This window comes from Heptranchias perlo, chromosome 37, assembly GCF_035084215.1.
Source record: "Heptranchias perlo isolate sHepPer1 chromosome 37, sHepPer1.hap1, whole genome shotgun sequence".
NCBI classification, from domain to species: Eukaryota; Metazoa; Chordata; class Chondrichthyes; order Hexanchiformes; family Hexanchidae; genus Heptranchias; species Heptranchias perlo.
The window spans coordinates 6,046,121-6,072,951 of NC_090361.1; the positions used below are offsets into that span (position 1 = coordinate 6,046,121).

At 43.5% G+C, this 26,831-nt stretch overlaps 1 protein-coding gene across 1 annotated transcript in view; it reads right to left on the reverse strand.

Moving 5' to 3' along the window:
• The window catches only part of LOC137304279 (microtubule-associated serine/threonine-protein kinase 1-like), a 74,317-nt gene that overhangs the window by 17,305 nt on the left and 30,181 nt on the right, over positions 1 to 26,831 (reverse strand). Inside the window, exons 7-17 of the mRNA XM_067972831.1 lie at positions 26,303 to 26,378; positions 23,798 to 24,007; positions 19,877 to 19,978; positions 16,962 to 17,094; positions 15,479 to 15,546; positions 13,238 to 13,323; positions 11,840 to 12,048; positions 9,859 to 9,997; positions 6,841 to 6,973; positions 4,943 to 5,108; positions 3,226 to 3,327 (exon numbers count right to left, since the gene is read on the reverse strand). Coding sequence (XP_067828932.1) covers positions 3,226 to 3,327; positions 4,943 to 5,108; positions 6,841 to 6,973; positions 9,859 to 9,997; positions 11,840 to 12,048; positions 13,238 to 13,323; positions 15,479 to 15,546; positions 16,962 to 17,094; positions 19,877 to 19,978; positions 23,798 to 24,007; positions 26,303 to 26,378 — 1,424 coding nt within the window. The remainder of the gene's footprint in view (positions 1 to 3,225; positions 3,328 to 4,942; positions 5,109 to 6,840; positions 6,974 to 9,858; positions 9,998 to 11,839; positions 12,049 to 13,237; positions 13,324 to 15,478; positions 15,547 to 16,961; positions 17,095 to 19,876; positions 19,979 to 23,797; positions 24,008 to 26,302; positions 26,379 to 26,831) is intronic.

Consider the following 26,831-nt stretch of genomic DNA (forward strand, 5'->3'; position numbering starts at 1 on the left):
AGGGATCGGTGCTGGGTCCGCTGTTATTTGTTATTTATATTAATGATTTGGATGAGAATTTAGGAGGCATGGTTAGTAAGTTTGCAGATGACACCAAGATTGGTGGCATCGTGGACAGTGAAGAAGGTTATCTAGGATTGCAACGGGATCTTGATAAATTGGGCCAGTGGGCCGATGAATGGCAGATGGAGTTTAATTTAGATAAATGTGAGGTGATGCATTTTGGGAGATCGAATCGGGCCAGGACCTACTCCGTTAATGGTAGGGCGTTGGGGAGAGTTATAGAACAAAGAGATCTAGGAGTACAGGTTCATAGCTCTTTGAAAGTGGAGTCACAGGTGGATAGGATGGTGAAGAAGGCATTCAGCATGCTTGGTTTCATTGGTCAGAAAATTGAATACAGGAGTTGGGATGTTTTGTTGAAGTTGTACAAGACATTAGTAAGGCCACACTTGGAATACTGTGTACAGTTCTGGTCACCCTATTATAGAAAGGATATTATTAAACTAGAAAGAGTGCAGAAAAGATTTACTAGGATGCTACCGGGACTTGATGGTTTGACTTATAGGGAGAGGTTAGATAGACTGGGACTTTTTTCCCTGGAGAGTAGGAGGTTAAGGGGTGATCTTATAGAAGTCTATAAAATAATGAGGGGCATAGATAAGGTAAATAGTCAAAATCTTTTCCCAAAGGTAGGGGAGTCTATAACGAGGGGTCATAGATTTAAGGTGAGAGGGGAGAGATACAAAAGGGTCCAGAGGGGCAATTTTTTCACTCAAAGGGTGGTGAGTGTCTGGAACGAGCTGCCAGAGGCAGTAGTAGAGGCGGGTACAATTTTGTCTTTTAAAAAGCATTTGGACAGTTACATGGGTAAGATGGGTATAGAGGGATATGGGCCAAGTGCAGGCAATTGGGACTAGCTTAGTGGTATAAACTGGGCGACATGGACATGTTGGGCTGAAGGGCCTGTTTCCATGTTGTAAACTTCTATGACTCTATGACTCTATGCTCATGGCTTGAATTAGTTGTATCCAAATCTGTTACAAACCCCATTAGTCTGAGGGAGAACTTCAGTTGCAAATTCGAAGTGGCAGCTGAATAATTCTGTCTCATGTAAAGAAAAAGAAAAAATATTTACAAAGTTCCCAGCTTACATGTGTGGTCTAAATAGGGGATATTAGGGCCGATTTTATAAATCCACACTCTCCGTTGATTTGGAAAATCAGCCCTATAGCCTACAGTGCTTTCTATATATGTATGGAATCTTATATGTGGCAAGGGTTTTCAATCAGGCCTTTGGCTTCATATTTGAGCGCAAACCGCCACTTGTTTATTGAGGTCACAAACATAAATGGTTTTTGCTATTCAGTTTGTCGATTATGAGGTCACTAACAACTTCAAAAGGACAGCTCTAACCCTCCCGGAGTCTAGCATTTCTCCATCAAACATCAAACATCAAACAGCTTTTAGCTCATTGAGATAATAGACACTGCCAGATAAATGTGCCACTGATTTTGCTGAGACCCTGAACTGCTCGAGTCAGGATTATGCTTCCATCTCAATTCCCATTAACATAAAAATTGCCAATTTGAACTTCTTTGCACCTCAACCTGTTTAATGATATCTCAGCAATTCAGTCTGAACAGGACGCACTTAACAAAATCTATATTGTTAACAAAAGTGATTAGATTTCAATATTGTGCTGAGCCCATCTATGAAATTTGGCAGCGGATTGACCTGATTTAAAGTGATGAGCATTACAAAGCGGACAATTGCCAAATATGTTATGCTTGGATCAGGAATTTCATGAAATTAAAGTGAACAGTGAATGGAACTGCCTGTAATGGAGGGAATGGAAGGGTTTAACCCATTAGCATGGTATAAAACAACAACAGCGAATGGAAGAGATTTTGTACATGGTGATTGCATGGAATGGGAGTGAATGAGACATAGTTTGGTCCATTGGTGTTGTGTACAAATGGAATGAATGGCAAGTACTTTGCCACTTTGGTACATTGGTATTTATACAATGGGAATTAATTGGAAGGAGTGTGGGACATTGGCATTGTATTCAGAGGGAATGGATGGGAAGGGTGCGGTACATCAACTTTGTATATAACAGGAGTGAATTGAAAAGGGTCTGATACATTGGTATTGTGGTACATAATGGGAGAAAATTGGAAGGGCTCTGGTATATGAGAATAAATAAGAAGGGTACAGTACAGTAACATTGTATAGAATGGGAGCAAATGGGAGGGGTCTGGTATATTAGCATTGTATACATGGGTTTAAATGGCTACAGGTCTCATACATTGGCATTGCATACAGTAGGAATAAATGGCCTCACTCAGAGAGGCCATAAGGATGGCTGGAGCTGAGTAGTAGTAACAACAACAACAACTTGTATTTATATGGTGCCTTTAACCTAGAAAAAAGTCCCAAGGCGCTTCACAGAAGCGTAACCAGGCAAAAATCAACAATGAGCCAAAGAAGGCAACATTAGGAAGTAGAGGGAGCTTTACTCTGCACCTGGCAATGTAGTACCTGAACTGGGAGTGCTTGGGTCCCTGAAATGGGAATGGGACTGACAGCCTCGTCCTTGTTGAACACAAAAAAATTGCCAAGAAAAGTTTTTTTTGGAAGATCTAAAAAGAACATAATAGGATAGACATTTTACTAACATATCAACACTCCCTGAGAATTGATGCCTAATTTGTTAGAAGTTTGGGTTTATGTCCTGGCAACAAGGGTTGCCTTCATTATAGAATAAAAGGGTTTTTAATCATGTTTTAAAATGTGTTGAATTTTCAGTGTTATTAGCAATATGAGGTCAGGGTGCCCATGTACCAGTGGTGAATCAACAGTACGTAGCCCCATCTCTTCAAATTTTTTTTAAACGGACAAATATTTCAATATACATCAGGGTAAAAGCCTTCCTACATCACAACAGTGACTATACTTCAAAAGTACTTCATTGGCTGTAAAGCCTGAGGTCGTGAAAGGCGCTTTATAAATGTAAGTTCTTTTCTAAGTTCTTTCTTACATTAAAATAATGCAAAGAGCAATTTGGAATGGGCAAGTTAGGCGTTTGTACAAGAATAGCGGCCGTTGTCATTTCTAACCTCAAATTCTAAGGCTAACGACAGACTTGACGGCAGAAGAATAATGGCAGAGAGGAAAGGTGCTGCCCAATACAACAATCCCACCCAGGGTGGAGCTTCCTACCTGTCCCGAGCCTGTCCAATGGGTTTGGCTGCAGGAGACTGGAAATGAGGTGTTGAGCATCAGCTGGGAGAGCCTCTTCACCGTCAGGCCACATAATGTCATCTGTAAACAAAACACGACTTTCAGCAGAAGGAACTGGAAATGGCCTTTTTATTATTACTTTTGATTAAAACATTGTTGGCTATTTTGCTCAAATCCCACTTGCAGCCTCTCGTTCAATAAAATGCTGCCGCTCTAATTCCCATTCAGCAGTTGTCCCTTTCAAAAACTTTGGTTTGGACCACAATTATCAACTTTACTAATGATCCAGGTTTCTGTGGAACATTATTTAGTACAACTATAGAGGTCTCCTCCTTCCCAGAATTTACTCAAGAAAGGAGGACCTCTCAGTGGTGTTCAATGTGTCCTACCAATCAGCTGTAGGAGTCATCAGAAGCTTTGATTTGTGAGTTAGCTACTGGAAGGCACCAATTTCTTTTTGAAACATGGCAGGATTCCCCTTCAAATGGCCAGTACCATGACACTAAGTTGTCTACCAAGACAGTCAGCAAGGTGTGCAATGGAGTCTGACATAATTACCCCTCAAGCCTTGCTGACAACATCACCTTAACTGGGCTTTAGCTGTTATAATAAATTTAGGAATGAGTTTATTGGGAACGGGTAGCCACATGAACGTCAATATAGGAAAGTAGAAACAGCTTCAAAAACAACCGACACAAGTCCAAAAAATCTGATACTCAAATGCAGCCTTAAATATAGGCCTATGATATGTGGAAACAACGAGTTAAAAGTCACTTTTTTGATTTTTGTACCTAATATCATGGGAATAGAGTGTAGGCTTACTTATAACATCAAAAGATTAATGCAAATTAATATGAAGAACATAACAATTAATCAATAAATTATAGCACAAGAGGACCTCTGTGAAGAAGGCGGGGGAAGTCTCCAACAGATTTTGCCCCCCTCCTCAGCCAAGAGTGTAGGACAGTTCCAATTCACAGACATCCACATTAACGACACTCTGCCAGAAGGCTGCTTAGATGAACAGGGAGGTGTTCCTTTCTCTCTCTCTCGTCATTTTTCCTCAGATGATCAAGTCAAATTAACAAACCCAGGTGGGAATCGGAGTCAAGACCAGGACTCAGTCTCATCTGCTGTTTGAAATTCTAATCCTCTATTGGAGCTAATGGCATGGCCTAGTTGCCGGCATGGCCTAATTACCGGCAAGGCCTGATGACTCCTCTTCAAAACTTTAAAATAACCAGAACCTGGATAGTTGGGATTTAGAACATTTAACTAACTTATGGACAGGCATTTTGTTTCTTCACCTCAGAGCAGAGGAGTCCAAATGTTTTTGTCTTCAGGGGCCAATTATAAAATTTAGATCCATGTTCCCTTTAATTTGCATATAACTCAAGCCCTGGATATTAAGAAATCTTGGTGTTCTGATTTAGGACTTATCCGTCAATGAGGCAACCATGCTAAGAGCAGTCCTTTTCAAAGCTCCCGGCCCACAAAATTCAAATAAGACAAACCAAATGAGAAATGGGCACAATTAGAATTGAGTTGCCTGGACTTCAACAGCCAGACTGCCCGGGCTCACTGGTCACTTGTTGTCTATGACCACAGTTTGAAGATCCCTGCCCTTAGAGCGTACAATGTAGCATGGACACAAACTCCAAGTGGGTCACACTATCTGACTGGATTCCAAACCTACCACTGATGACTTGACCAAACAATTCCTCAGGAGTGTCACCAAAGAAGGGAACGCAGCCCACCAGGAACTCATACAGTATAATGCCCATGGCCCACCAGTCAACCGGCTTTCCGTATCCCTGTCGCAGGATTACCTCAGGGGCAATGTACTCCGGGGTTCCACACACCTGCAGCAAACAGTCAATGTTAGAATAATGTGCAGAAAGCCACTCTACACTTCTTGTGCATCCCCTGCCCCCCTCTCCCCACCCCACCATTGGCAGCTGTGCTTTCAGCCACTAGGTCCCATTCTCCGCAATTCCTTCCCCAAAACCCTCTGCCTCTCCACCTCACTCTCCTCCTTTAATACCCTCCTTATTTAATTGGTCAAGCTTTTGGTTATCCCGCCTAATCTCTCCTTCTTTGGCTTGCCGTTCATTTTTCTCATACCTCTGTGAAGTGCCTTGAGATGGTTTTCTACGTTAAAAGTGCTATATAAATGCAACTTGTTGTAACTACCCTTAGTAGACAAACAATACAATTGAAAGTTTTTTCCAGGCTACCAGGCTTATTGTTTGCCTAATAAGCATTAATTCTCAGTAGTCCCCAAGCTTCTAAGCAGTATTAGCAGATGGAGTTCAATGTGCCACGTGGGAGACGTGGGAGACCATCCACTTTGGACCTAAGAAAGATAGATCAGAATATTTTCTAAATGGTGAGAAGCTGGGAACTGTGGAGGAGCAGAGAGATTTAGGGATCCATGTACAGAAATCACTAAAAACTAGTGTACAGGTACAGAAAATAATTTAAAAGGCTAATGGAATGTTAGCCTTTATCTCAAGGGGGCTGGAACACAAAAGGGTAGAAGTCTGTGGAATTTGCTGCCCCAGGAAGCTGTGGAAGCTACATCATTAAATAAATTTAAAACAGAAATAGACAGTTTCCTAGAAGTAAAGGGAATTAGGGGTTACGGGGAGCGGGCAGGAAATTGGACATGAATTTAGATTTGAGGTTAGGATCAGATCAGCCATGATCTTATTGAATGGCGGAGCAGGCTCGAGGGGCCGATTGGCCTCCTCCTGCTCCTATTTCTTATGTTCTTATGTAAGTTACGCTACAGTTGCATAAAGCTCTGGTTAGACTGCATCTGGAATGCTGCATTCAATTCTGGGCACCACACCTCAGGAAGGATATATTGGCCTTGGAGGGGGCGTAGCACAGATTCACCAGAATGATTAGGTTTGAATCTGGTCCAATGAAAGTCTCCTCTTTCACTGTCATAAACATAACATAGTCACTAATAAATCCAATAAGGAATTCAGGAGAAACCTCTATCCAGAGAGTGGTTGGAATGCGGAACTTGCTACCACATGGAGTAGTTGAGGTGAATAGCATAGATGCATTTAAAGGGATCCTAGATAAGTACATGAGGGAGAAAGGAATAGAAGGATATGCTGATAGGGTTAGATGAAGTAGGGTGAGAGGAGGCTCGTGTGGAGCATATACACCGGCGTAGACCTGTTGGGCCGAATGGCCTGTTTCTGTGTTGTAAATTCTGTGTAATTCAACGATGGCTGCAAAGGTCCTTGTTCAAATGGATTTGCACAATCACAACCCAGTTCCTAGCACAAAGTCTCCCACAGTTTGGGACAAATTCACATCAAACTATGATCTCCTTCAGAGAGGTCACAGGAATAGGCTTTGTAAGAAGTAGGAGATTTTACACATATACTCTCTTCTGAAATTAAGATTAATGAAAGAGGTTGTTGGTGCTGACTAAAGGGGGTTCTACTTTGCATGTGGCCATGCTGGTACTGAGCTGGGCATGCTCTAAGTAGAAAACATCTTTAATTCTGCAACACTAAGATCCCTCACTTTGATTCAGGCAAAGAAATAAAAGCAAACATTTAGTGTTCCGACCTGTTTATCAAGGAATTCCCTGGCATCCTTTTCAATGTGGCCCTCATATAGATTTGTGGTGAGACTCATTAGACCGATTTTTGAGAGCCCGAAGTCTGTTAGTTTGATGTGACCCATTGATGTTATCAAGAGACTGTAAAGCAAGAACCAACAGGGCAAGTCAGCTATTTAGCAGAACACAATTCTTAACAAAATGGAGCGAATCCAACAAGTAGATTGACCGCATATCCATGAGTGACTGAGCTATCAGTGGCTCATGGAGGCCATGTCATGAGTTGAACATGTTGGCAGTTCATAAGGATTTTTAGGAATATGAAAAGCTCTTGAAACCAACAAGTCTGTTCCGTTCATCTCGTTCAATACCATGAAAATACTGATGGGCAGCAATAACTTGTGTCCTGTAGTATTCAATGGGTCCATGGCTAGGGCTGCCAACTCCAGTTGGACGTATTCCTGGAGGTTTTATCACATGACCTCCCGCCTCCAACCTCCCCTCTATCTCCACAATTTTTATAACGAATAAACGAAAGTGGTCAAAGAAAATGGGAAAAACCCACAATTTTTTTTTAATGCCTCGATGATTATTCTCCTGCGTTGCAGTGTCCAGGAGATTAATCTTTAATTCCTGGAGACTCTAGGACAATCCTGGAGGGTTGGGAACCCTACCCATAGCCTGCTTCAAAACATATGCATGATCAAGGTATAAAAGGCCAATGGACTAAACCCCAACCCATTTATTCCCATTGCAGAATTTCAAGGATCTGAAGCATCTCCCTTTTACTCCCATTATATGTAATTCCAATGAACCAAAACAGCCCCATTTACTCCCAGCATAGAATTCCAGAGGACCACATATTTCCCATTCAATGCTCAGAATTCTGAGGGATTAAGCTCATTCCCATTCATTCTTTTTTTGCATGGAATTCCAGTGGGGCCTTTTCACTCCTGCTGTGTCAAAGTTTAAAATATTCTCCAATTGTTTCTCTTTGTAATCATCAGTGACACTGGTGATGAAAATTCAGATTTTAATTTCTGCTTCAGGCTAAATGCTGAGAATCCAACACCAGAACGACCTTGGTTCCCTGAAACAGAAGGAGGTCTGTAATTGGTTACACTGATTGGTTTGTCTCACCAAAGCCAACGCCCCAAAGGATCATTGCTGCTTAGCCCACTCAATACAGTCAAACGCTCACAGACAGGGGCATGTTGGAGAAACTGAATTACTTTGGTGCAACATATGCTTTTGTTCAGCCTATCCTGCTCTTTTTACTCCAATTGAATGCAACCATATATAAACTGATCATTTATACTTCTGCAGTTCAAAGAAATACCAACCCAAGCATAATCCTAAGTCATCGCCATTTCTTGGTAAACAATTAATGCTTTAATCAGAGCTCAAGGGTATAATTGTGCAATGTTCTTGATGCTTATTTGTTCTATGAATGATGATAAAAGACCCTTAGATTCAGTGTGCAGCTGATAGACTGGGATGCGGTCCAAGACAATAAGTGTTTGATTTGAGAAACACTTCAAGATATCGTTTTAAAACACTGTTACCAGTCAGTGCCTCATTTAGAAAAACCTGTTATAAAGAACATACATTAACATCTTGCTGATTTTTTCCCTACCCATTTCTGTATTTTGTTTAAATATTTAAATATTATAGCCTAGAAATGACCATTAGTGATATTAGCGGATGAAAAGTGTTCTTATAACATTCCTCTTACCACTATTTAAATGGAGGTGTTAAATCATTTATAAATTACAATAGTGGATAGAGGAATGGCATGAGAATGTATTAAGAGCTTGTCTGCTAATATCTGGTCTAACGGTGCTGATGATATAATTAAAATAACTGGATTGGAGCAGTTACAGAGCACAACAGTGTAACGGAGCTGAATCTGTACGGACAATTCAAACTACAAGGGAGCACTCAATAAAAATGTAAACCTTCCAACTGAGTATCATTTGTGGTTCTGGGTCGTCGCTGTTATGCACTGATGTAGATCATGTCATTGCATTAATGCTCAAGGCCACCGGACAGGAGACGAATGCGAGCTCAAGTCCGGTTCTGCTTGTCTCCTGCTGGGGAAGTGTGGAGTCTTCAGGCACCAGAGAAAAGCGTCACTCTTGGCCGGTCCCCGGTGCCTCCACTGCCAGCAGCCCGCAAGTAAGCAGTGTGCCTGACCTATCATAGAATCTTACAGCACAGAAGGAGGCCATATGGCCCATCGTGCCTGAGCTGGCTCTTTGAAAGAGCTACCCAATTAATCCCACTCCCCATAGCCCTGCAAAACGGGGTGAACATGGAGGATGAAAGGGGCTGGGGAGGGGGAATGGGGGGAGGGGAATGAAAGAGGCTGGGGGGGGAGAAAAAAGTCTGGGGAGGGGGGAACATGAGGGGAGGAAAAAGGCTAGGGAGGGGAAATATGGGGAGGAAGAAAGGGGCTTGGGAGGGGGGGAACGTGGGGGAAGGAAAGGGGCTGGGGAGGGGGGGAGGAAAAGGGCTGGGGAGGGGGTAACTTGGGGAAATCAGATCACATCCTAAGTGCCTATGCTTGCTTTGCTGCCAGTAAAAATGAATTGAAAACCTGAGCAGCTTGAGTAACTAACGGCTTCACATCTTAAAGCACAGAAGTAAGCGGGAAAAATGGAGCAGTGTTTTTAAGACCAGACTTGTGTGGGGTGAAATTGCACTGTATTGTTAGTAACAAATGCTAACAAGATTGTATAAAATTCTCTGCTGTTATCTTAACGAACAAAGAAATGTGATTTGAAGATGTTAATATCCTTGTTACTAGTATTGTGCAGCGTGATTTTAACCCATTAGTGTTTGCTTTATATTTTAGAAAGTTCTGGACAACCCATTGAAAACTGCACTGGGTGGGGAGTGATGCCCCGTCATACAAACGGAATATCTTCCATTAGATTCTTGCCCCATCCATTTCAAACAATATCTAGATAATGTTAGCGTTAAAGTGGACTTCACTGTGACAGGAAAAGGTGACTCTAACTTACTTGTCTGGTTTTAGGTCTCGATGGACAATGCCATAATTGTGTAGATATTCCAGAGCCAGGACGGTTTCTGCAAAATACATCTGGGCCAGGTCCACTGGTAATGCCCCAATGTTCTTCAGCAAGGTCGCGCAGTCCCCCCCTGCAACAAGTGAAATGGTAAAAGGGTTAAATTATGAGGACAGGTTGCATAGACTTGGCTTGTATTCCCATGAGTATAGAAGATTAAGGGATGATCTAATTGAGGTGTTTGAGATGATCAAAGAAGTTGATCGGGTAGATAGAGAGAAACTAATTTCTTTGGTGTGGAAGAGTCCAGAACAAAGGGGGCAAAACCTTAAAATTAGAGCTTGGCTGTTCAGAGGTGATGTCAGGAAGTACTTCTTCACACAAAGGGGAGTGGAAATCTGGAACTCTCTCCCCCAAAAAGCTGTTGAGGCTGGGGGTCAATTGAAAATTTCAAAACTGAGATTGATAGATTTTTGTTAGGTAAGGGTATTAAGGGATACAGAACCAAGGAGGGTGGATGGAGTTAATATTCAGATCAACTGAATGGCGGAACAGGCTCGAGGGGCTGAATGGCCTACCCCTGTTTCTATGGCATAGACCCAGTATTTAACACCATCCGAACAGCAGAAGAAATGATTTGGTGCGACAACTGAGAATTTCTGCACTTACAGAATGTACCACAACTTTGCATTAAAAAGCCACGAAGGCGGGATTCTGAGTGGTAACAAGTAAGTTGGCCTATCAATATTCAGTAACTTTGCATTTCAAACTGCCAGTGCCTCACAATAATGACATAAACTGCTCAATTGTGTAAGTTCACAGTAGAATTCTTACTTCTTCCATAATCTGTTAAGATTTCGCTTACAAAGTGCCTGGGATGGGGGGAGTTAATTTCTAGTTTGGACTGATCTGAAGAACAAAGCTCCTGGTTTTAGTAAGGTCCAATGCCCTATTTACATACATTTATCATGGGGCCATTTGCACCACAACATGATGTCAACAAATATGTCACTAAACCAATCAATTATTTTTTTTTTGGTTTGTGGCAGATATCAGTCACCTCTGTCTTCCTGTGTACAGCAGATTGTGGAAATATAAGCATTTCTAGATTGTTAAGCAACTTAATCCTGGGAAGTATAAACCTAACTGAAACTGTATTTTCTATTGAATCACAATTCATTTACATTCTAAAATGTAACTGGCTCATGAAAAAAAAGGGAGAACTTGTATTTATAAAGCAACTTTCACGACTTCAGGACGTCCCAAAGAGCTTTACAGCCACTGAAGTACTTTTGAAGTGCAGTCACTCTTGTTATGGAGGAAACGCAGCAGCCAATTTGCACACAGCAAGCTCCCACAAACAGCAATGTGATAACGACACAGATCATCTCTTTTAGTGATGTTGGTTGAGGGATAAATATTGGCCAGGAAACCGGGGAGAACTCTCCTGTTGTTCTTCGAAATAGCGCCAACATAAAGAGTATGCTTATGTTTGACTGAAGGCACCAAGGAAAGCTAAGGACATCACCATCTGCTGACACCACCTTTACCTTGTGATTGATTACCATTAGTACATTGCATATCAATGGGTCGATGGGATCGTGAACCAATTCCAACTCAGCACACAATGCAATTGTGTGGCCAGTGTTGGACCTGGACGGCACTCTGTACACGGACCCATTAGTCACATGATCCCAAGATGAGGAAGGCCATTCAGCCCATCTTAGCTCATACATCCAGAGAAACCTGCACCCACATCCCCCACCACAGCAGCCACATGTTACTTAAGTGATTGCAGGTTTTCTTATGTGTAATGTTCTCACTCTCGTGGAAAGTATTCATCCATTTATTAATATTACAATTGTTAGAAACTTATTTCAGTGTTTCTTCTCCCCTACTCATCTTCCCCTTCAGAGCACTGCAGTGATTCCAAATATTAGGGATGCGATGATGGGTTTGCACTCTAATAACTCACCTTCAACGTACTCCATTACCATGCAGAGGTGCCGCCTAGTCTCAAAGGAGCAAAACATACCGACAACAAACGGATTCTCTGCAAAGGTGAGGATATCGCGCTCCACAAAGGCTTGTTGAATCTGGTTTCGGAGAATCAGGTTCTGTTTGTTTATCTTCTTCATGGCAAATCGCTGCCTTGTCTCTCTGTGCCTCACCAAGTAAACAGCACTGGAACAAAACAAAGACCTATTCATTTAAAATAACAATTTCTAATGTGAGTATAATCGTTTACCTTTGTGTCTGTTGAAGCTTTTATTAAAACCAAAATGCCACAACCCTTTTCCCGCCAGCGATTGTGCCCTGTCCGCTCGCTACAGCCAAAGAACTGGTTTGGCCCAATACAGAGTGTCCCAACTGGGCCATTTAGGAATAAAATCAGGAAGCACTTTTTCCACACAAAGGGTAGTGGAAATTTGGAACTTGCTCCCGCAAAGGCTGTGGATGCTGAGGGTCAATTGGAGTTTTCAAAACTGAGATCGATAGATTTTGGATATGGAGCAAAGGTGGATAAATGGAGTTCAGGTACAGATCAGCCATGATCTAACTGAATGGCAGAACCGGCTTGAGGGGCTGAATGGCCTCCTCCTGTTCCTATGTTCCTATGGTGCTTGTCTACAGAGGTTCTCAGTGGTGCTGATTATTGACCAATTCTTATTCATCTCAGTCTGCAGCTCAATCACCTGGCTTGTGTACGACTTGGCAAAGGATCCGTGAATCCATGTGTACAATAGTATTCCCATTCCTTTCCATTATTGCATCTTGATTTCAGGGATAACATTGGGCTCCATCCACTCAGAATACAAATTATAACCCTCAAGTCATCAAAGAGAAGACTTTTAGACCATCTGTTTCAACTACATACAAACCAACTCCCTTATGTAAGAGGACAGCATGCTAATACACTGTCAGTGCTTCTTCCTCCAGTCTTTCATCCCATCTGTCTGAGCTGGATTCAGTCTCCAATATAGGGTTGCCAACCCTCCAGGGTTGCCCTGGAGTCTTCAGAAATTAAAGATTAATCTCCTGGACACTGCTGCCAGCAACCCAGCATTAAAAAAAAATTGTGTATTTTTTTTTCCCAATGAACACTTATGTTTTCTTTTCACTTTTGTTTTTTTTTTCAAATGAACAGTTTTGTTTATTAGTTATGAAAACATTTGAGATGAGAAGAAAGGCTGTTTGACTGGGCGGGGAGGTTGGAGGCAGGAAGTCATGGGATACAGTGCATCATCACCCAATCTCTATAATCACTTATTTATTACATGATTATAAGATCTTTCCTGAGTAGCTAGCTATAATAAAGTAACATTCACACCATTCGATAGCAAATGAATAAAGTATCTTTACTCCCACTTACCCATATGCCCCATTGCTTATTAGCTTAATGGTGTCAAAGTCCTCTTCAGATGGTGCTTTTGTTGGCTTACCAGCCGGACCACGGCCCTGGCACAAACCAACACGTAGTTTAGAATGTGATTTTCAACAACAACAACTTGTACTTTTAACATAGCAAAAAAGGTGCTTCACAGAGGCGTAATCAAAAAAATTGGACATTGAGCCAAAGAAAGAGGTTTTAAGAGGGGTGACCAAAACCTTGCTGAAACCTATGGGTTTTAAGGAAGGTCTTAAGGGAGGAGAGGGAAATGGAGGGGTAGAGGAGCATGGGACCCAGACAGCTGAAGGCACGGCCACCAATGGTGGGGCGAAGGGAAGCGGGGGGGGGATGCACAAGAGGCCAGAGTCGGAGGAATGGAGAGTTTGGGAAAGTGGTAGAGCTGGAGCAGGGCCATCAACAGAGTGAAACACGAGAATGAGAATGTTCAATTTGAGGCATTAACCGGTCACATGTGGGTGAGCAGGACTTGATGCAGGATAGAATTCAAGTAGCAGTTTTGGATGAGCTAAAGTTTATGGAGGGTTGAGGATGGGAGGCCGGCCAGGAGAGCTTTGGAACTGTCGAGTCTGGAGGTGACAAAGCCATGGAGTCACCTCTACTCTGTAACCTGCTGTGTAACTTTAGGGGTGAAGGAGTATAATGAGTGTGTGACCAGCCTTCTCACTCCTACTCTGTAAGTTGCTGCAAGATCTATGACCTTATAGAATCCCAGGTTATTTTCAGTAGTATGTTCCAGCAAAGCACACCCTGTCCACATACTGCATTAGGTTTAGGAACAAATTAAACTTTGAATCTTGGAGTCTGATGGAAAGGGAAAATCTGCAGCCAGCATTAAAAAAATACTTTTTGAACTTTAAATCTATACTGAAGACTGGACACCAGTCCCAGGAGTAGATTCGTTTTCTTCTTTGTATCAAGTGCTCCCTGGTCAGGTTCAGCACCATCTCCCCTCCAGACTGACTCAAGTCCCTTCATGCTGAATTTAAAAGTTCACTTCTATTAAATTTGTGTGACATTTCCATTTTCAACATCAGCCATCCTTGTAACTACTCTGAACAGATGACTGTTTTCTGCTATGGACTCCCTTCAACTGGAAAATGTGTTGAGACTGTTCAATACTTAGGACCTTAAACAGTCTTTCATCCAATATAGTCTGGAGTACACTTGCACACAGGGAGCAGAGGTGAAAAAAGGACCTTCTAAGACACTATGGTGAGAGAGAAAGAGAAAGGCAGAGAGAGAGACAGCGAGAGGGAAAAATCGCAATACAAAGCAAGTGACCAAGAAACAAGCAGGGAGGAAGATACAGAGAGGAAGAGAGGTAGCAAGAGAGAGGGAAAGAACACAATACAGAGTGAGAGACCGAGAGACAAGCAGGGAGGAAGATACAGAGAGGAAGAGAGATAGCAAAACAGAGATGTAAACAAACAGAGAGAGGGAGGGAAAGAAACAAACAGGTAGAGAGTTAGACAAAGAGAGATGACACAGAGACAGAGTGAGACAGAACTTTATCGCAACCATATGGTTTGATACCCAGGTTGCAAAAGCTGATGGTCAGCTTCCTAATAGATTACATGAATCCTCTAATACTTTACAGGGGAAGAGGTAGACCTGTTATCCCCACCAAGACTGAATTGCAACGAAGGCCCCAGTGGTGCGAGAACAGGTGTTCTAGCGCACTGCTTCATCTAGTTCATTGTAAAGAAGAGACCTTTGTCTGTCAGGTTGGATTTGAACTCAGGTCCCAAGGATACGAAACCACTGGGGCACCAAGGGATTATTCTGATCAACCTCCTGAGTCTTACTGTAAAAAGTTGCTGGGGGTATATGATAGTACCTTACACACAATCAGTTCAACAGCATTGCGGTTAAGGCAATCGCCTCACAGCCCAGTAATCGAGGGGCCTGAGGGACGCGGTCATCTGAGACTCAAGTCCACCAACTACACACGTAAAGTTCTGGTAAGACTGGCAGGAGGTCAGATGGGACCATACATACAAACAAGGCACTCAACCCTGGACGAGTGGCATTAACCATCTGGTCACATGGCAAGCATATGTGACAGTGTGGATACAGAGCCATATACCTCAGCTCAGGCCACCTTCCCAGTTGAAGGAGAAGGCAAGATTAAAGACCTTTGCGTCAATTAAAGACAAATGTAGAAGAGGAAACATAAATATAACTGTGGCTGAAGTGACTCACATCTATCAAGTCATCTAACTCCTGGGTGTTGAGGCTTCCACTGTCGTAGGTGTCCAGATGGGCCATTTCTGCTTTCAAGAACACAAGAACATGTAACTTAACATTTCAGGTTCAACAGGCCTCTTTCACGGGCCAGGAGTTAAAAACGTGACTTCCTAACACAGTGTTACTGCAGTTGTGGTGTGTGGAGGCTGAGCCCATACACTGGAATAGAACAGAGATATGGAAAGCAGACTTAAGGTGATAACTGAGTGCATTAATCAGTCTGAGTCGACTTCCAATCACCTCACCTGTGTCATTTGACTACAGTTGTTAGTGAGTGCTCCAAGTCACTGTCCCTTTAAGATAATATGTGGTACTCTAAAATTTGAGCTGATTGGTTAGAATATGCTATCGTGCTCACTTAGGGCTCACTTAACAACCAATCAGATATGGCTATTTTGATAAATGATCCAATTCTTCACCATAATTACCTCAACTAATTTTCTTTAGAAAAAAAAAAGTCTCCTAATGTTTAAAGTTATTTTTTCCCCTCAGTACAATTGACTTCAATTCTCCTGGGCTGGGGAGGGGAAAGAAAACATCAGCCAGATCTCCCGCCCTTGATCGTGCTCTAGTGATTTCTGCGGGAAAATGCGCATTTGCGGAGGTCGGGTGAGCATAGGGCATGGCTTAACCATGGCGCCGCCTCCAGTCGAATAGTCTGCCGACGCTCAGGGGGCAGGGAACGCGAGGCTGTGCTGCCGGTCTGGAGCCTCGGTAGACACAAGGTCGGGTTGGAGATATGACCAGAACACTGTGCGCCCTTCCCCTCACATCTAGCGAAGATCCACGTTGCCAGCAGAGCCTCACGATCTCTGCGCTCCAGTGTGCGAGCTCACACGTGAGGAAAGGCCACTGGCACCAGTGGAATCATGCTCTGGTGAGAGTCAGAGATAGAATCATAGAATCATACAGCACAGGTGGAGGCCATTCGGCCCAGCATGCCTGTGCTGGCTCTTTGAAAGAGCTATTCAATTAGTCCCATTCCCCCACTCTTTCCGCATAGCCCTGCAAATTTTTCCCCTTCAAGTATTTATCCAATTCCCTTTTGAAAGTTATTATTGAATCTGCTTCCACCACCCAGATCATAACAACTCGCTGCATAAAAAATTCTTCTCCTCTCCCCTTTGGCTCTTTTGCCAATTATCTTAAATCTGTGTCCTCTGGTTACCGACCCTCCTGCCAGTGGAAACATTTTCTCCCTATTTACTCTATCTAAACCCCTCTTATCAAAGATGCTTAGACTTAAAAAAAAAACGACAGCCTTTCAGTATCCCTCTCGAGATTTAAATGTCGTAAGTTTTCTCATGATTTCTGATTTGTTCGGTAACTATTTCCTGATTTTGAAGTGCCGGAGGTTGGTAATATTACACAGTGACCAATATTCAACCTGTAAAAGACAAGCCAGACTAAAAAAAGAAAGCAGAGTGTTCGTTCCTACCCTCCAGCGGATCCCGGGTGAGTCCCAGCTGGCTGATGATGTAGCGTGGGATGTCGATTTTAACTCCATGACCCTCCTTCGCATGGTCTTCAGCAGCTTCCAGTAGATGGTAAAATTCTTCTGGATTAAACTCCTGGATGAAGGTGGGGGTGGGGGGAAAATTTGAGTGAATTTAATGCAGCATCTGTGCAACATAGGGAGCTAAACTAAATCAATCACCTAGACTGGGAATTTCCTTCGAGCTGCTCCCGCTCCACCAATGTTTACGCGCATAAGTGTGGTTTACGTTGCACTTCTGATGAAGTTACGGCGGCAGAGTGTCGGAGCAGCTCTGAGGAAACTCCCGGCCCAGGGTTCTTCCCCACAGAGACTTTTATTATCTTTGAGGGTAAAAGTGACCACAAAGCTGTCGTAAAACCCCAAATGGTTCATTAATGTCCTTTAGGGAAGCAAACCTGGCGTCTTTACCCAGTGTGGGCCTATATGTGACTCCAGTCCCACACCAACGTGGTTGAATCTTTAGCTGCCCTCTGAAAAGGTCTAGCGAGCCACTCAGTTGTATCAAACTCCTGCCAGCGGTTCAAGGTGGTCCCTCAGGGCGACTAGGAATTGGCAATAAATGTCAGCCTTACCAGCGATGCGCAAATCCCGAGAGTGAATTTTAAAAATATGGATTTATTTAACCCTTGAATAGCTGTGCTCACCAAGCTCAGGTATGTCAGAGATGATTAACGGAAGATTTCCCAACTACAATCAGCATCACTCTCGGGTTAGGTTCAAGCATGGGGTAACAATGCACCTCAGCCCCAAGCCTTAAAGGGACATTTCCTGGTTGCCCTCCAATGACATTTCCTTCAACAGCTTTCCTTGAGGCCCCTGTAAGTGTGAGCAATAACCTAAGTGTGAATTAGTGCTGCCTTTTGCTCCGCGGCATCAGCTACATTTCACGCTTGAGTGCGCAATACACAAGCGTAGCTGGAATGACCGGGCTTCACTTGTATCTTCACACGAACGATCGCACTATCGAAGCCAGACACACTGACGTGTCAGTCTCAAAATCAAAATGGCTGAGTTCTGTGTGGGGGCGAGAGACGGGAGACTGTTAGGTCGACAGTGCCTTGAGTTAATAACCTAAAATAGAGACAATTTCTTTCCGCAAGGTAATGAAGCCGTTCATTCCCAGCACAGTATTTCCCAGCACCAGGCTGCAGTCCCCTGCCAGGAATGGGCTTGTACCCGCGCTCGTACCCCAGCTGTGAGATCATCTGTGAACCAGTAAATTATGAATGTGATGACTATGTCAGGTTGGGCTTGTTGTTTTATGGATCGTTGATTTTCAAGCCGTCTGCGTTTGGAGGCTCATTACTGAGGCAGGCAGCTGGTGGTGGGGGGGGGTCTTGTTTGAAACTCATTTGCCGATGCCAGACTTTGTAAATGGATATGGATGGGTTCTTTCTGCAGGGAAAGCTGTCTGCCCTGTTATTCAATTAAATTGAGCTGAATGTAAATCAGGGAGTACGGTAGTGTAGTGGTTATGTTACTGGACTAATAACCCAGAGAATGCGAGTTTGAATCCCATCACGGCAGTTTGAGAATTTGAATTCATTTTGCAGGGTTAGGGGGGGGCAAGAACAGGGGAGTGGGACTAATTGGATAGCTCTTTCAAAGAGCCAGCACAGGCACGATGGGACGAATGGCCTCCTCCTGTGCTGTATCATTCTACGATTCTATCGGCCATCATAGGGCCGTGCCTGCATTTAGAACTGCTGTTCACGTGTGTAAGATTTTGCGTGTAACACACTCTCAAACACAGCATCCTACTCAGTCCAGTCTCTCAAGCTTTACTTTGTCCATTCAGAAATATAGACCAATGTGCAGGACTAACATCCCCAACTGATATCTGCAGTAAGGTTGAGGCATAGTGTGGACAGTATTCCATTGCCCCAAGTTCTAGTTCAGTCATTTCCCCACTGGGTCTGCATGTTATTACATCCTTTGTTTCGGTGATGGGGGGGTGGTGGGGGTAGAGGCTTATTTTTGATGATATTGGAAACATCAAGAGGTCACAAGAGTGAAAATCTCCCCACTCCGTACACTCCCTGAGATCCGGAGATAGGCAGTAACAATGGAGAAGCAGAAACCCTCTTATCTCCTAACACTCAAATATGAAGACATTTTTGCTTCACTAAAGCAAGAGGCAAAGAATCCAACTTCTGGACACTGAAGTGATTTGAAGTTTGAACACAGAAAGCCATGTAGAAAGGCCTAAATCTCCCTCTGGTTTCTTGTGCATCCCTCACTTCCTTCGCTCCACCATTGGTGGCCGTGCCGTCAGCTGCCGAGGCCCTAAGCTCTGGAATTCCCGCCCGAAACCTCAGCCCTTCTCCCCCTCTCTTGCCTCCTTTAAGAGGCTGCTTAAAACCTACCCCTATGACCAAGCTTTTGGTCACCTGTCCCAATATCTCCTTATGGGGCTCAGTGTCAAATTCTGTTTGATAATCGCTCCTTGGGATGTTTTACCATGTTAAAGGCGCTGTATAAATGCAAGTTGTTGTTGTAAAGCTTGAACTAACTGAACGCAGCAGGCAGCCAGATTGGCAAAACACTCAGTAAAATGGGCATCCTCTTAGAGATTGCCAGTCACTATTTACAGGTGACACGTGTGCTAAAAAATCTACAAGAAAAATCTTACATGTGACGTATTTGTGATTTACACGTGATCTACATGCGAGCTACATGACCTAGGTTGGCTGTGGATCACATGATTGCAGGCAGACGTCCGCAGAGCCAACTCAGTGCAAAGTCAAAGGCTCCATTTTGATGAGGTGCTTGAAGATGATATTTGAATCACTGGGTATAATATCGTTGGGAACAGAAAGATTCTTGTTGGTTCTGTATGGAACAAAATGGCTCACCAGGCACTCCAGTAAACGTGCAGGCCGTGCAATGACGATCAGGAGCTTCTTCACCAGCTGCGTCACAAAGGCGACCTCCGAACTCTCGGACCGCTCGTGTGCCTAGAGGGAGTCAGAGATGTTGCTTGAGACTGTAACAGAACTGACCTGTGATACACCGATCCCTGCGAGGACGAGGGAGATGAATGAACACAACCGAAACAACAAGAGCCCCCTGGAGTAATGACTGAGATTAATTCAGCTCCTTGGCACTGTCACGACCACATCCCCCACCCCAGTCAGTTCACCCAATGACATTACCGGCACTGACTGATCAGCAAAAATTTTCAAAAAGAGTGAATTGGTAAGATGGATATTAAAGTTATTTCATATTCTTTACCATTTTGGTGGAAGTTTGTTGTTCTTCTCATTATTTTGGAAAGGGCATTTTGGCGCTGGGAAGTCCATTTCAGTTTCTTTGTGTCAACATCGAGCACTCTCAGGTCAGCTATATTGCAGCCAGCTGCAGAGTAAAGTTCCATCTACTTTGTAGATGTGCTTCAGTCTCCAAAAACGTGTTTATGCCTGACAACCATTGAAAACCCCCCTGCCAGTTCTGCACCAACGATGCAGTTCCTGCACCAGAGAGGCATTTCCATCTCCCATATCACCCATCCTGCAGCCTTCTTGAGTAAGACTGTCAATTTAATGACAGTCTTCATCCTCTGTCTCTGGCATTTTTTTGCATCACCCCCTCTGTTTGACCCCTGAACCCCCCCCCCCCCCCGCAATCAACGATGGGGCCTTCAACCACATTGACCCTAATCTGTGGAACTCCCTACACTCCTCCGTCTCCCTACACCTTCAAAAAGCTTCTCAAAACCCATCTTTTTGACCAAGCTTTCAGTCGCCTCTCCTAACTTTGCCATAGCCCAGCATTCATTCTTTTATCCCTTTTATTTATTTTCTCCTCATTCATTTTTCTACATTCAAGGTATTATATATTTATATATTGTTGTGCGTTGTTGCTGCTGCTGCTGGGCTCTCGGAACTGGATGGAGACTGTCCCAAACTCATATCACATAGGGCCCTTACAGCCAGCCGAGACTCTCAGCCCGTCAGTCTGGGATGGATTTAAAGTCGTATCTCACAGGTGAAAGAACAGTGTTCTACGTCCCACTAATGGTCTTTTACACGTTGACAATGTCCGTTGGATCACCATGTGTGTTTTTTTTAAGCTACACACGCGATCGGGACTGTAAATATCAATACCTTTTGCATGGAGTTGACACATGACAGGTCAGCCTGCGTGATCTAGCTTCCTGGCTGTAGGAAGGCCCTGAGCACAGCCTGAGTACTTCCCCACAGGGGGAAAAGGTATCGGGAGGCGAATCACACAAGGCAGTGAGGATACTTTGAATCAAAAGGTGCTGGCAACGAGAGATGTGTCGTGAATATTGGGCATGCATTTCTTTAGAAGTTTTTTTCTTAAAAGTTATCATGCGCCCCCGGCATTCTGTTCTCATGATAGAGCCAATGTTGCTTTTGGCTAGATGACAGGAATTGTATGAGTGACAGTCTCTACTCATCAGCTTGTCCCTCGCTGTGCAGACAACTGTCCTCTGATGCTTCGTTATAGAATATGACTAAAATCAGGAACTCAGTGAATGTACTAAAGGACTTGCCTCCTCATCACTCCCACATCCAGTTTCTAAAAAGATTATTAATACTTTAAATCGAAACATGAAACAAAACAGGGCCATTTAACTCATTCCACAGACCAGACCAAGCACAATCTACCCTGCAATGGACTTTATCATTTACTTTCCTGATGGAAAATTCTGTATAAATACTCCCTGATCACCAAAGGTTATTAAACAAATGGAAGATTAATTATCAATGCCACATCCACATAGGAACATGAGTAGGCCATTCAGCCCCTCGGGCCTGCTCTGCCATTCAATTAGATCTTGGCTGATCCATACTATTATCCCTCCCTGATGTCCCTCAGACATTCCATTTCGCCCATCCCACTCCAGCAGCACAAGAACCATTGTGTCAGCTTGGCTCGGTTAGTGGCACTCTCGCCCGAGTCAAGTTATGGGTTCGAGCCCCACTCTGGGACTGAATTAATAATCTAGGATGACGTTTAAATGTGATATTGAGAGAGTGCCTCATTCTTGGAGGGACCATCCTTCAAACAAGTTGTTAAAGATCCCATAGCACTGTTCAAGGCAGAGTAGGGATATCAGTCAGTGTCCTGTTCAACAATTCTCAAAAAACATATGAACTGGGCATCTCATTGCTGTTTGTTGAATCTTGCTGTGAGCTAAATGGCTGTTGTGTTTACCTACAAAACAACGGTTACTTTACTTCAAAGTAATTTATTGTGCATAAAAGTCCTATGGCTCATTTCTGAAAGGCGCGGACACGATGGGCCGAATGGTCCCTTTCTGTGCTGTATCTTTTCTGTGGTTCTATGTGATAAGATGTTAAAGAAATACAAATCTTTCTTTGCTCTTTATAGGGTATGTGATAATCTTAGACTACACCTATCCCTATCATCACCACCAGTCATCCCAATCCCAATCCCAATCCCAGTCATATATTTATCCAGCTCCTTTTTAAAAGAGTGAATGATCTCAACTGTTTTTGCTGAGAGTCTGCTCCACATCCAGTGTGTGTGTGTGTGTGTGTGTGTGTTTGTGATGTGCGCGGTTTGTGGTTTATGAGTTTGTTTGGAGATGCTTCTAACCTCTAGTCTCTTGTGGCTTATTAATTTTAAACCTGTGCCCTCTAATTCTGCACTCGGTCAAATTGCCTGCTTACATTTACTTCATCGATGCTTCTCAGTTAAAAAGCTGGATTAAGTCCTCCCTCATTTTTCAGGTTGCTCCGTAGAGCTCTACAGTAAATGAGTATGTTAGTGAAAAAGTAAATAGATGCAGGAATGCCTTTGGGGTGCAAACATTTCCAAGCACTAACGTCCTTTCTTGGACTACTTCAATAAGTGATTTGCAACTTTAGCAAAAAATGCCCTCTCGCTATGCGCTGCATATAATGACAACACTATTCCCAGCCAGAATTCTCTGGAAAAGAGAAGACTGAGAGGTCAACTGATAGAGGTCTTTAAAATTATGAAGGGGTTCGATAGGGTAAGTGTAGAGTGGATGTTTTCACTTGTGGGGAGTCCAAAAGTAGGGACCATAAATACAAGATAGTCACTTATAAATCCAATAAGGAATTCAGGAGAAACTTCTTTACCCAGAGAGTGGTTAGAATGTGGAACTCACTATCACCTGGAGTAGTTGAGGTGAATAGCATAGATGCATTTAAGGGGAAGCTAGATAAGTACATGAGGGAGAAAGGAATAGAAGGGTATGTTGATAGGGTGAGATGAAGTAAGGTGGAGGAGGCTCGTTGGAGCATAAACACCGGCATAGACCAGTTGGGCTGAGTGGCCTGTTTTTGTGCTGAAAATTCCATGTTATTCAATAATTAGTTAATTTCCCCGTCAATCATGCCAGGAGATTGCTGCTGTAAATGACTGGGATTGATTGTACGTACATAATTTGTATTATATAACTATCCTCCACTCACTGCTTTTTTCTGGAGAAATAATCCCGCTTTTATCGGGAGACGTTGCTGCAGTTTCAGTCTTGAGTTCTGTTTGCTATAGCTCGTAGAGACTCTGTTTAAATAGACACTGTAGACTGTTTGCTGTAGTGCGCTGTTCAAACAGACTCTGTTTGCTGAGTAAATAGACTTTGTTTTCTGTAAAGTCGACGGTTTGCTGTGAGTCCTGCCTTATGTCCCACCCCGCCCCCAACCCATTGGCTGACACAGTCAGTAGACACTCTGCTCGCTGTGCAACTTGTGCCTCGAAAAGGAGAGGTTTGACAGTAGATTCCCCCATGTTTAGCGACTCGCGCACTGACTCACGTCCTGCAGCAGCTTCTCCAGGTTCTCCTGCAGCTCGTAGAAGTACCGAGACGTGATGAGCCCCTCATGCGATTTATCGAGGCAGTCTCTGGACATCTCGATGATCTGGTGGTGAATGAAGCTGAGGACTCCGTCGGCCAACGGAAGCACGTTCTCCGGAGCATTGACCGTGAAGAATTCCTGTAACCTCTCCACCATCTGCGCAGTGGCCTACAGAAGGAATTGCATGCAAGATTTACCTCCCTTTAAAGAGGAATTGAATTGTCTCAGAAGTTAAAAGCTTACTGTGGGAATGTTAGCCGCTATCTCAGAGCGAGAGAGTAACGTGTCCGTCCAGAATTTGCCTCTCTCCCCCAAAGGGCAGTAACTCACCACTGTGCGGCACTTCCCTGATTGGCCAAGGTTAAGAATTTAACATGCAAGGATTTGCAGTGGAGAAGCCATTCCCTTTAAACCATTAAACAGCATGTCCTGTTGTGGTATTTTTGCAGCTGCATCAAAGTGTTTCACGGTGTCAAAATACCATAACAAGATGCACCAAACCTCTCTCACTATTTGGCAAGGAACAGCGACCGCAGCGAGAATGAAAATAAATGAACCCTTTAGTAGCAAGTGATGTAAGTGAACAAAAGGGCTTTTTTCCCCAAAAGATTGATGTTTATTATTTGAGGCAGGTATCAAGTCCCATCGGTCACTTGTACTAGTGAAGCCACGGAGTCTGGCGACGAGGGAATCACAGAATTCACACCAATAATTTCAGATTAAAATACAGTCAGCTCCGATGAACAGCCTCATCAGTTTGGCAAGAGAATAAATATGATTACATCGGTGGATTCACCTTCTCACATCATCGCAGATATTGGATACCTTCACATGAATAACTGCAAGGCATCGAAAGCCGTCATAAACTGTAACACTGAAGCCCGAGCATTTTGCATTGAGAGTCTCAGTCCTGCAATCAGATTATATTTAGTTCCATTAATTATCGGGTGTTCCTTCATGTGAATATGTATACATAAGTGAATTTTCTTTAAATTGGCATTTTCTTGTGTGAATCTTCTTGTGTGAACCCGGGTGAGAATTGGGGAATGGATGAGTTCCATTTCGGGGACCTGCTGCAGGCATTAAGCCCTCCAAGGTCGGGTATAGTGTGGTTAGACGCAGAATAAAAATAATCACTGTACTCCGCCCCAACCATGTGCCTCAGGAGTCCGACCCCTAGCTGCACGGGTGGCACATTTCTCCATCATGCAGCTAGCAGTCCCTATTCCAACTCCACCTTCATCTGTGGCCCGTGGCAAAAGCTGCTGCTCCATGTGCTTCTGGAATGTTCCCTGGCTCGGGGGTTGTTCTAGAGCTTATTTTCAGCTCTATTTCCTCCCCTTCTCTTGCCGTCCAGGGAGGGAAGGAAAGGAATGGAATGCCCTTAGGGTTATCCTAGCATCCACAAAGCAAGTGAAAGGAGTCTATCAAATCTAAAGCACCACTGTTTGTAATAGAACTATTGGTACCTGAGAGCATGTAGACATAGTATTCTCATACCACGAGGCAACAGTTTAGTTTATAATTGTCATCTGAGCCCTAACAGGAGATCCACATGGAGTTTGGGAATGGTTTTATTCCATTCTGAGTTTGCTCATTGCTGGCGGCTGGTACTTTAGTGACCCCCGTGACTGTGCTCTGCACCTTTACTGGCGTCCACACTGAAGGAAAAATAATTGTGACTGCAAATTTATACGATGGCAATGCTAAGTGATTGCTAAACGATAATACAGTCAGTCTGTAATATATAGGGGCAAATTGCTTCAAGCTTTGTATCGAAAGCTGATAATTTATTCCCAGCAAATAGGAACAGGAGTGGGCCATTCAGCCCCTCAAGCCTGTTCTGCCATCAGTTAGATCATCCGTACCTTATTTCCATTTATCTGCCTTGGTTCCGTAACCCTTAATACCCTTGCCTAACAAAAATCTATCAATCTCAGTTTTGAAATTTTCAATTGACCCCCCAGCATCCACAGCTTTTTGGGAGAGAGAGTTCTGGATTTCCACTCCCCTTTGTGTGAAGAAGAGCTTTCTGACATCATCCCTGAACGGCCTAGCTCTAATTTTAAGACTATTCCCATTGTTCCGGACTCTCCCACCAGAGGAAATTGTTTCTCTCTATCTACCCTATCAAATCCTTTAATCATGTTAAACACCTCAATTAGATCACCCCTTACTCTTCTACACTTGAGGGAATACAAGCCTAGTCTATGCAACCTGTCCTCATAATTTAACCCCTTTAGCCCCGGTATCATTCTGGTGACTGTGCTGCACCCCCTCCAAGGCCAATATATCCTTCCTGAGTCACATCAGACCTAACGCTCATGGCCAAGTTGTACATAACATATTATCACTGGTGCAATATTGTAATCAAAGGGAAAGTGACAGTCCCAGGTCTCATTGAGCACTCTTATTTACATAGTAGGTAAAATGGACCCAAACTCAGCCCATAGCAATCCTTACCTTTGGGAACCTTTCCTTGTAGACATGGTTCATCATCACTATCTCGTTGTCATAGCAGGAAGGAGAGCGGCCAGGGCTGCAACAGATCAAATGCCACAAGTTAGTCTAGGTCCCATTGATAAGAGCCACCTCTGGCACTGAATTCAGAGGCGTCTTCTTTCATCCTCCTGAAGGTTCTGCATCTGACTGCCTCGAGGGGTTAAATAGTGAAAGACTGTTTGCACTGGTTGGCGATTCGATAATAATAAGGGGGCCATCGGACTCAGTATTATCACAAGAAAAACAAAGTAGGGGGGAATTAATTCACACAGAGGGTCATTATCATGAGTCAGAGACCAGAACATCATTTAAAAGGGATCACCCTCTGTGTAAATAAAAATTTCCTGATGTATATCCTAAATTGGCCATTCACTACCTCAACCTCTGCCCTCTTGTCCTGTTGGCCCAGAGCATCTGAACATATTGTTCCCAGTTTACAGTCTCTGTCCTGGGATTCAATGTACCTACATGCAACAGTGGAAAGCACAGG